Source organism: Bombus flavifrons, chromosome 16 (assembly GCF_040668555.2).
Source record: "Bombus flavifrons isolate JBK064 chromosome 16, iyBomFlav1_principal, whole genome shotgun sequence".
Lineage (NCBI taxonomy): Eukaryota > Metazoa > Arthropoda > Insecta > Hymenoptera > Apidae > Bombus > Bombus flavifrons.
Window position 1 is genome coordinate 6,589,882 of NC_138457.1, and position 9,897 is coordinate 6,599,778.

General features: G+C 35.3%; 2 protein-coding genes and 1 long non-coding RNA gene across 7 annotated transcripts; 2 read left to right on the plus strand and 1 right to left on the minus strand.

Moving 5' to 3' along the window:
* The first annotated feature begins 61 nt into the window (after positions 1-61).
* On the plus strand, positions 62-4,228 carry LOC138188220 (uncharacterized). 3 transcript variants are annotated; one of them, XM_069129800.1, is made up of 3 exons: positions 62-264; positions 2,790-3,075; positions 3,186-4,228. In XM_069129800.1, the coding sequence occupies exons 1-3, from the start codon at positions 62-64 to the stop codon at positions 3,675-3,677; spliced, it is 981 nt and encodes a 326-aa protein (XP_068985901.1). In that variant the 3' UTR covers positions 3,678-4,228. The 3 variants fall into 3 exon arrangements, with proteins under 3 accessions (XP_068985901.1, XP_068985902.1, XP_068985903.1); XM_069129801.1 differs by lacking the exon at positions 62-264 and adding an exon at positions 1,279-2,067 and having other exon boundaries at positions 3,186-4,224; XM_069129802.1 differs by lacking the exon at positions 62-264 and adding an exon at positions 2,480-2,683 and having other exon boundaries at positions 3,186-4,224.
* Positions 3,839-5,076, minus strand: LOC138188225 (uncharacterized). The gene is made up of 2 exons (XR_011175426.1): positions 4,940-5,076; positions 3,839-4,662 (listed from the first exon to the last, which is right to left on the minus strand). It is a non-coding gene; the product is annotated as an uncharacterized LOC138188225 (long non-coding RNA).
* LOC138188221 (arylalkylamine N-acetyltransferase 1) lies at positions 4,543-8,176 on the plus strand. 3 transcript variants are annotated; one of them, XR_011175424.1, is made up of 5 exons: positions 4,543-4,677; positions 4,867-5,147; positions 5,240-5,338; positions 5,755-6,246; positions 6,318-8,176. XR_011175424.1 is itself a non-coding variant. In XM_069129803.1 (5 exons), exons 1-4 carry the CDS (start codon positions 4,599-4,601, stop codon positions 6,133-6,135), a joined length of 840 nt encoding a protein of 279 aa, XP_068985904.1. In that variant the 5' UTR covers positions 4,543-4,598; the 3' UTR covers positions 6,136-6,169; positions 6,318-8,176. The 3 variants fall into 3 exon arrangements, 2 of the variants coding, with proteins under 2 accessions (XP_068985904.1, XP_068985905.1); XM_069129803.1 differs by having other exon boundaries at positions 5,755-6,169; XM_069129804.1 differs by lacking the exon at positions 6,318-8,176 and having other exon boundaries at positions 4,556-4,677; positions 4,802-5,147; positions 5,755-6,135.
* Positions 8,177-9,897: the final 1,721 nt, after the last annotated feature.

The window sequence follows — 9,897 nt, forward strand, 5'->3', positions numbered from 1 at the left end:
CCTAAGAACATTCGTCATTTGATATTGCTATAGAATGCGATAACGTCAGCTACATAACCATATGATATCTTGTTCTGGGAAGTACCAAGACTGCACTGAAAGTCCCGCGAATCAAATTGACTATTTTACGTGTTACACTACGATTATAATATCCTCGCTCTGCTCTACCAATTGCAATTCGCTAAAGTTGCCCTACAGGAGCGGAATCGAAATTTTGGAACGCAATATATCTACAAACACAAACAAAGAGAATTATACATTATTGTAAGTAATTTCAAATTTCTTTTATGAAACTTTTAATAATAAAAATTGATATAGTTGTTAGTGACAATTCAAGGAAACGTGCCTCATGATTTATCTATTAATGAAGTATCTAGGTTGTCATCGATGGAAGTTTCCGGTAATCGGTTTGAACTTCTCGCTTCTTCACGACAGTTTTTTATGTCTTCGGTGATAAATTTTGTAACAGTGTATTTCTGAAATGTCACAGACATTAGACATAGTATTTTAATATTTGCTATATTTTACATTATTGTCTGAATTTTTTTTAAATTATTAACAAATACGAAATGACTAATATTGTCATCATAAAATAAAGTTTTTTTTTCAAAATTTTCCAACGATAAAATAAAAGGACGATGCACCCTCTCGTGTTAAGAACAATTGGAAATTTCAAACTTAGAAATCCGTTAGCAGCGTTGCAACAATATTGTTTTACCTTGGACCGCTTCAATTATCATTTACGGAATTGCCAATTAATATTATCAATTGTAAAATCACTGATACGTTGTATCTTGTGTGGTAATGTCCGCTTAAAATTTAGACGACTACAGCTTTAGAACTGACAAGGAACGCTACTCGATTGACGACAGAATCACACAGATTTTTCGACACGATTCGAAAGGATAAACTATGAAGCTCGCAAAAATATTTCTAGAAATGCTATTGGCAATTGGTTTAGGACTTGATCCTACTTTTGTTTATTGTATCTTTCTGCAATAAATCAGAAGAAAGTAAGCAAGAGTTTATCTCGTACGGTGACAGCCTACGCGATGTGTCACGTCGCGAACATATCTTTTGACGAAGAGAGCCTCTCTATATTATAATATTAATATTTATTATATTTATAGTTGCTATATAATAATGTTAAAAAATATTTCCATAGACAAAGTCGCTAAAATCACCATCCAAAGCGTGCTGGACCTTCTTCGCAAAAATAGATCTAGCTCCTACCAACCAATTATCAGTAGCATCTTTAAAACATTCTTCTTCCTTCGAACCGTGTCAAGAAATTCATCAAAATTCCATCATCAATCGAATGGCTTGCCAGTGGAAAATCTTGAACGACGAAGAATTTCAAGTTTATGGCCACTGGTGGAGGGTAATGAACAATCCTCAATGAAGATTTGGCTCATTGACTAATTAAATTAGCTTTACACACGGTTAACGACCTCTGATGGCCTGTGGTTCGACTAAATTTATCTCTGCGGCACTTTCATCAGCTCCCCCTCTCTCCACCCATCCACAACAAGTTGACACATGACCTTGTATGCAGCTATATGGTTCCACTGACTCGCATATATCACGTTTCTTAAACGGGTATCGCATTGTTGTCGAGTATAATGGGTTCATTCGACTCCAAAGAATTCCTCGCTATCCGTTCGCCTCATAATAAATCATAAATGTTATTCGTTGTAATAGCAGATGCACTTGCTTTCCAGTTGATAGAATTGTTTGAAAAATTGAAATTTCTTTATCGGGTCGGAATTGTGTGCTTGTTTTCGATCTCGTTCGACCGATTTGGTCAGTTATTTTAAGAGATATGAGGATAAAGAGAGCTGATGGAAAAATTGGAGAAATTCTAGCGCACGTGAAATGTGATAACATTGTTCGTGTGTCTTTCAAAACACGGTACATAGGTGCCGTTTTATCCATCAACCGATAGCCTGGTAATCGACGGTGTTAGGTCGCTGTGTTAGGACGGTGTTTGTATTCTCATGGAAGTGGCTGATCATGGCCAGTGTAGCGTGATCCAGCATTGTCTGCACATCTGTCAGTCAAAATGAGGTGAGAAGAAATAAAATTAAACTGTAACTCGTTATTGAAAGTTATTAACGCGATTCGGTAGCTTTTTGGCAGACCACAGGTAGTGAATCGAGTAATCGTCGAAAGTTGTGATTCTAATTTTTTAAACAGTTAGCTGTTTTCGACGAGTATACTCGTTGTGAGGAACTGGCAATATTTTGCGTTATGACGAGCTCTGTCAGTAATAGAATTAAAAAATAAAACAGTCATTTCGTTTCAACTTAATTCTATATACATACTACATACTCTGTATTTGACGAGTATACTCGTCATCGCTTACTTTTTCTGACACACTTTAAGTACACACTTTCCAAAGTTCTCAAAGAGGTCGCAACAGCTAACTGGCTCATATTAGTTGCACTGATTGATTACAGTACTCGTTATAATATTAGTTAGATGAAACAGATCTGTCTAAGTCCAACATTTTTCCATAAATATCCGTTGTTTAATAATGACGTTCAGAGAATATTTTGTTTCCTTTATGATTTACATAATATAAGAAGAAAATTTCTATTTGTAGGTACTATATCGTATAGAAAGATGGAAAGAAAATTTTTCAGGACGCAATTGAGATAGGCAAACGTTTCCTTATTTATAAGTTCATCAGTGTGACCCATCACACGCACTTCCCATGTCATCTTTTCTAATGTAAATATAGAATAAATATTGCATTAGTTATTTCAAATAATTGTATTTGCGTTTAGGAAACGAAACGGAATGCCACCGTACCGAGTCTGGGGTTCCACAGAGGATAGGACCATCGACTTCGAGTCCTTGACGAACGAAACTCTGGAAGGAGCTCTGGATGTCATGAGAAAGAGCTTCTTTGTCTACGAGAGCGTATCCAGAGGTGTAGACCTGCTCTCGGAACCTGGTGCATCAGAGGAACTCGAGAAACTTTGCCTGGATGCTGCCAAGGATGGCGTCAGTGTAGTGGCTGTGGACATATACAGTGGAGAAGTTATTGGAGTGGCTTTTAACAAGCTGCAGGTAAATAAAAAGGATGAAAAAGCCAAAACATACTGCTAGATATGAGTTTGTACGAATATCTACGATAATTACCGTATAACCATTAAAAAGACACTGCCTTCATTGTCCAGGTCCTTAACAGTTCATCAGACAAGAGCGCTTTCGAGATATTCAGTGAAAACTGCAAATACAAGTCGTCGAAAGCTCTAGTGGACTTCATGATCAACATAGACGCTAAGATGAATTTATTCAAGCACTACAACACCGACTGTATTTTTGAAATAATGTTCTTGGCTACCTTGCCGAATAATCAGAAGCGTAGGATAGGGGAACTATTGGTATCTACATCCATAGAAGTTGCAAAGGAGTTGAAAAAGGGAAAGGCTGTGAAGACACCAGTTACGATAAATGGCGACAATACGATACAGAATCTGGAAGCAGTGCCTAACCTAGTGTCTGCGATCATGACATCAAACTATTCACAAAAGATTTCAGCAAAGTGTGGATTCGAGAGCCTGGTGTCAACCAACTACAAAGAGTTCCAGTTTAATGGGAAATCTTTCAACGAGAGGATAGGGGACGAACACTTGAACTGTCTCCTAGTGGCTAAAAGACTATTTTAGACTGAATGTAACTAGTTAGGACACTAATTTATTATTGGACTGCGGATTACTATGAATCGAAAGATGCGAGGATGTATATAATGTGCAACAATATATAATATAATAATATGTTAACATTGCTATACCGTTAGACGATATAAATCTTTGTGTAAATTCTATTCTTATTTTATAAAAATATGAATTTATATGAATATCCATAATCTACTTATTAAGAAGGAATTTGATACTGATAGGTTTATCTTTAGAGATACAACAAAAAATACATATTTTCTTGCATAAAATTGTACAATACGAAGAAAATTGGCTTAGTGTCTATATATATTTCCACGACCTTGCGTTATTAAGTTAATCTGATTGTTGTAATCGAGTTTAGAGTGCTTGCACGCGATAAGGTAGCACATGTATAGTGTGTCAGCAGATAATTTACTAATCAGTGAAGAGTACTAGTTAAAAATATTCTCTTACACACGTTATGTCTTATTCTGCCAAAACATACAGGAGAAACAAGTATTATTCAAGTATTATTATGTCCAGGGGTCTTTTGCAATAAACAAATTATTCTTTAACGATCCTTCTTTTGAATCGTTCTTTTATCTATCACGTCCAAGTATTCGACATGATAATCTTTATTTATGAACGTGTCCTAAATGATGCAAGCAGTTCAGAGTAATCGCTTTGAAAAACAATAATGCGTCGATTATAGTTCTACAACTTGTACGCAGATAATATGAGCGTTTCCCCGATATGCATTAATTGGACGCTGAAAACTGAAGCGGAGGCTGCTTATCAAGACACCAGAGCTGTGCCAACAAAGGCCTTAATAGCCAGAGTGTAGGTCGCTTGGAAGAAACTACTCGAATTTAGCTTCATTCTGTTGTCGCACATGCAGCCGGGAACATCATTTTCTTCAAATATTGGTCTATGACTGAGTTATCTCTGCCAGTCGTCTCAGTACGTGTTGCTTCCTATCTGTTTCTTTATCAGCCTGTCAAAACAACAGGTAACAGATAAAAACGCCTTTCATCTTGAATAAAATTGATAAAACAATTAGTCGAACGTTAAATCACAGAAATTTATATGAAAATCTATATTATCTATATTTATCATAATTGTTAATCGAGCAGCTTCCTCGGAGAAAGGATTCATGAGACAAAATGGTGAATGGATTAAGTCCTGTTGGAAATTTTAGTTCCAGTTTTACCATTTCGCTTCTCAGCCATGTCTCTGGAGTCTGATGATGAACTGAACTACAAACTACTCACCAGAGACAAAGTAGAGGATGCTTTGGCTATACAGGCTCAGACCATGAAACAGGAAAATCTGGCAATAGGTTTGGGGATGTTTGAAGAAGATGGAGCTCCAGAAGAGATGTTGTTAGTCTTCAAGGAAGTCATCAAAGATGGTACCACGTTGATAGCTGTTGACAAGAAGACGAATGAATTAGCAGCTGTGGCGTTCAACAAGCTTCATGCAAGTTTTCATTCATTTCCATGGTAGCTAGCCAGTTTTTCCTCTAACTTTCTTTAAGTGATTTTCACCGAACGTTTTCTATCGCTTTGAAGGCTAGACCCAAAGAAGGAGTAAAGGATGAGCTAGAGGTGTTCATAGAGGAGAACCTGAGGCACCAGACGTGCAGGCAGCTTGTCAAGCTTCTCGATGACGTAAGTGTCTCTTAATGATTGGATAAATTGCCTCGTTTAGATCAAGTGTTATCTTCAATTTGTTCGGTAATTGCTTTGCTACCATCACAGGCTTTATTTAGAGACTCGGAAGATCTAGATGTATTTTTGAACTTGATTAAGACGTTTCTTGTGACTGTAACAGTACTAGTTTATCTTCGGAGCTGAAGCTATGAATTTCAGACCACGCCGCTACTTCTTCTTGCCACTTCTTCGCACCAATCAATAAGATCAATAATGAATCGAAGCAAATTCGTGGACTCGGCCTGTATTGAAATTCATAACTTCAATTAGAGTGTCATCAATAGCAACCAAAGCGTTATTAGAACAATCTTTTCTTAAATTTTCTTAAACAAACCAACTAAGATTAATTCTGCTGCTTCTTGGTCCAAGAACAGACTCAGTGCAGCGTAGATATTTTTGAGAGGAACAATGCAAATGGGGCGTTGGAGTTGTTTTATCTTGGCACCAATCCACGTTACCAAGGCCGAGGGATCGGCCGCCAAATGGTAGAAAAGTGTATCGAGTTCGGTCGAGGACTGTTGAACGGTACAATGAAGAGAACATCGATCGACGGTGACGTTCTAGAGCAGCACGTGCTCCCAGAGATAATTTTTGGTGTATTTGCCTCTAACTACAGCCAACGAATCGCAGACAAATTGGGTTTCGAGGTTCTACATGAGTTTCGATACGAAGATTACAGCTTTGCTGGCAGAAAAATGTCCGAGAGGATAGGAGACGTTCATAGAACGGCCAGGTTGCAGGTTTTGAAACTTTAAAAAGAACTAAGACGCGCGAGAGATAGGTTTTGTAGTGAGTTCTTTGATGTTATGTTGTTATGAGAGTTAAGAGTCTATGAAAACTGTAATATTTGGAATGGTTAATAAATGGTACTAATATGTACCATTTAATGAAATATTTTTGTTAATCAAGAAATATTATCAGTATTTTTTGTTTGTAGAACCTTTCGAGATATGAATATAATATTCCAAGAAAAATAAAGGAAGAAGGAATCCAAATGGTAATTCAGTTTGTCTCACTGTGCCATGAGTTTTATCAGACACATTCTATTGTCAGATATTAAGTAACAATTAAATAATTAAAACTCTTTGATAGAATAATGTTCGAATTTACATTCAGATTTGTTCTCAATCCCAAACTAAAATTCAAATTCAAATTTCAATTCGAATTTAGTAATTGAATAAATATCGAAACTAGTTTTAGCTAGTCATTTTTAAAAGACGCATTTCACCATCTAGTGAGAGGATTTCAGAGGAAAAAAGAAAGCAGTGATGGGCAGAATCAGTACGAGGGCACTCGAGATGAATATCAAGTCCGACAGTGAAGAGATTCTACGTTATCTCACGAGTGTCTCGTGGCTGGTACATAATTAACTTCGTTAGTCGGTGCCTGCTTTTCAGTAACTTAATTGATCTTGTTATTCAAACGAGTGGGCGACGAGTGGTCGAGTGACGAGAAGATGAGCTTTATACGACGACCTTTTTTTTTTACCTTTTTTATATAAGTATATATATGTATGTATTAACACATTTACAATCCGGTACATAATTGTTGAATATAGTGAATATATTGAGCGTAATTATGAATCTAAACATCGACCACGGGAATACGCTTATTTTCCTTTCTTTTTTATCAAATTGCTTTTTTACAAAATCCCCTCTTTTCAATACTACATACGTACTGTTATGGGAGATGCTTCCGAGGAGAAATGCAATGCGTTACATGAAAAAGTTGTAACAGAATTTCTCAAATAAAATATTTTACAAATATACTTAAGAATTTCGATGCAAAATTATTAAGAGCAGTTCTCCTCATTCTCGTAATATCTTTTTTATGTTAATTTCGTCGCATCCCATCGCCGAAATTTTCGATTCCACTTATTTAAAAATTTCAACTTCGCGTCCGCCAAAAAATTCTACAACTTAATTACACAATTAATGAAATATTTTTCATACTTCGATAAATCTAAGTTTATTATATTCCAGTGCTAACGAACGTCAAAGCTTTTGATCCGCTATTGTAAATCAAATTTGAAAAGTCCTAATAAAGAAAATTACAAAAGTAAACGATTGAAAAATTGTTTAAGTGCGGAATTAATTTGGCGGACCGGAAGTTGAAGATGCTACTGTATACGAGCTACGGTTGGAAATGTCATAGTTAACGTTATATTCACGGGGAAGACACCCAGTATAAATATATATGTATATGTATATATATTATGTGTGTATATATACGGCACTGCTGATCGCTGGTAAATAGTATTTTTTTTTTTTTGTTAAGTTTCGTAAAGCGTCTATCTGAAAGAGATGCGAAATACGCGTTTATCGTTTCGCATTGCTTAGCATGTCGCGCGCTAATTTACCATTGTAATCAGTATTCGAACGCACTACGGTCCTTTTATAAAAATATTCAACCACAAGCAACCAGATAAATGTAACAATATTTCTCCATTCAAGTTTGCATCAGATGCAATCTTCTTTTTTTATTTTTGTGCAACAGAAATTTGGATCTCTTTCGATCTAGTTAGTTATTTTGTTTGTTTTGTTTAACACATTCGCTGTTATCAAAATACTTCATCAGAAGTGTGTTTACTTGAAATAATTCAATTCTAAAAGATATATTAAATAACAAACACGTTCATACTTTCTTCAACTTCTTAGATCATTTGATCGAAGATACGAAATATAATACTATGATTCAATATTGCACACTACAACAACTAATAACTTAATAACTAATTGAGAGATAAACCGAGCGAATATATTATTAACAACAATGTAAAAAGATACAAATATTGAATTGATTCTGCACCGACGCATCATATGCATCAATAGCAGCGAATGTGCCTACGATAGGTCAACCCTCCCAGGTGGTGAGCGTTCGATAAAAAAATAAATCACTATCAGAAAGCCAGCGATTAGATATCCTGTACGCAGAATATAGTTTCATTCTTTTCAACATTTGGCGATAACAACCAGCGCGATTGAACAGCGTCTTATGCATCAGATAATTAGGAAAAAGCCCTGGAAGTGTTGACTAGTTGATTCACAATGAAAACACTCATCGTGCTTGAGCCACATGAGAAAATGATTCGCTAAAAAATAAATTATTAAAAATCAACAGTTTGCTATTTTTTCTTCTTTACTTCTTTTTTTTAAATTTTCTTCTTATTTCTTTTTTATTCTTTAATAGACTTTGTAACCTTCTCTAAGCGTAACTTCTCCGATTCACCAAGTTTCCCTTCTGTCGAATTTATTTCCCTCGTTGAACCAGAGTAACTTATTTACTCGTTAATTGCGCTTTCTTTAAAAAAGTTTAGAATCATTTTCTTTGTATGTAACTGCGTCTGTAATTCAATTTACGTCTCGTCGATTAAGAAAGCTACAAATTGAAATCGGCTTCCCTCTTGCGTCTTCCGTTAATTGTATAACATGATTTACTTCTTAATATATATATATACGTATATATACGATTAAATGTTGCGACTATAGAGTAATAATATAATAGTAGTACGTTCGTTATTGTTTTTCTTCCGTTTTCGTCTTTTATTATTGTAGCAGCTATAGCAGAATTGCAGAAAGAATAGACCTTAATAGGTCTAGCCAAAATTCATCTTCAGTTATCATAAAATAACTCCAAGTTCCTTTAACAAGTAAATATTATATATAAAATGTAAAGTGAAGATTATATTACTGAAAATTTACTGATAAACTTCCCCAATTTCTAAAACTAGCATCATTGGATCAGAGATAATGACAATAGTTGGGTTATAATCTATAATCCAATGGTACCAATCACGCTATTTAATGTTTTATTCTCATTCAGTTACAGCAATATGAGAATATTAATATGATACTAATAGAATAAATAAAATAGAAATAATGACATCAGAGACCATCTCAAAGCCTATTCTTCTTGCAATCTTGATATAATTACACTTGGAACGCTTATTATCAGTGTAAAAAAGTCATGGACGTATATAGCTTCTGCGATAGAATATGATTGACATATTTCCAACAACGAATATTCCTCTTTCTCTTACATTTCTACCATCTCAACATCTGCCAACAACAAACTACACTTAATTCACGGTACTTGTCTATGTGTGTCACGCTATTCTCAGTACGGCTCTAATAAATACTTATTAGCTATCGTTTACACGAGTCGCTACAGACTAAAACTCGGTATCTCATATTTTGGCACGAATTTTACAATTTTGCTTTCAGCCACTTTCAATCACATCCTCATTTCTTTTTGATTTTATGCGGACAGCGGTTTTTGATCAGCTTTTGGGACTGCGTGTCAGTCCAAGGAGAAGGAGGAGCGGGATTGACAGTCATGGAGAAACGATTCACCCTAATTCGTCTAAGATAAAATGCAGTGCTTACATACTAAGTACTAAATACGTAGAAAAAGAAGGCTCTTCTACAAAAGTTGAGCTAACACAGCTATCATAAGCAGACTGTGGATACCTATACATTTATGGAAAAAGACACAAAAATTTGCTGGATGTATATTAT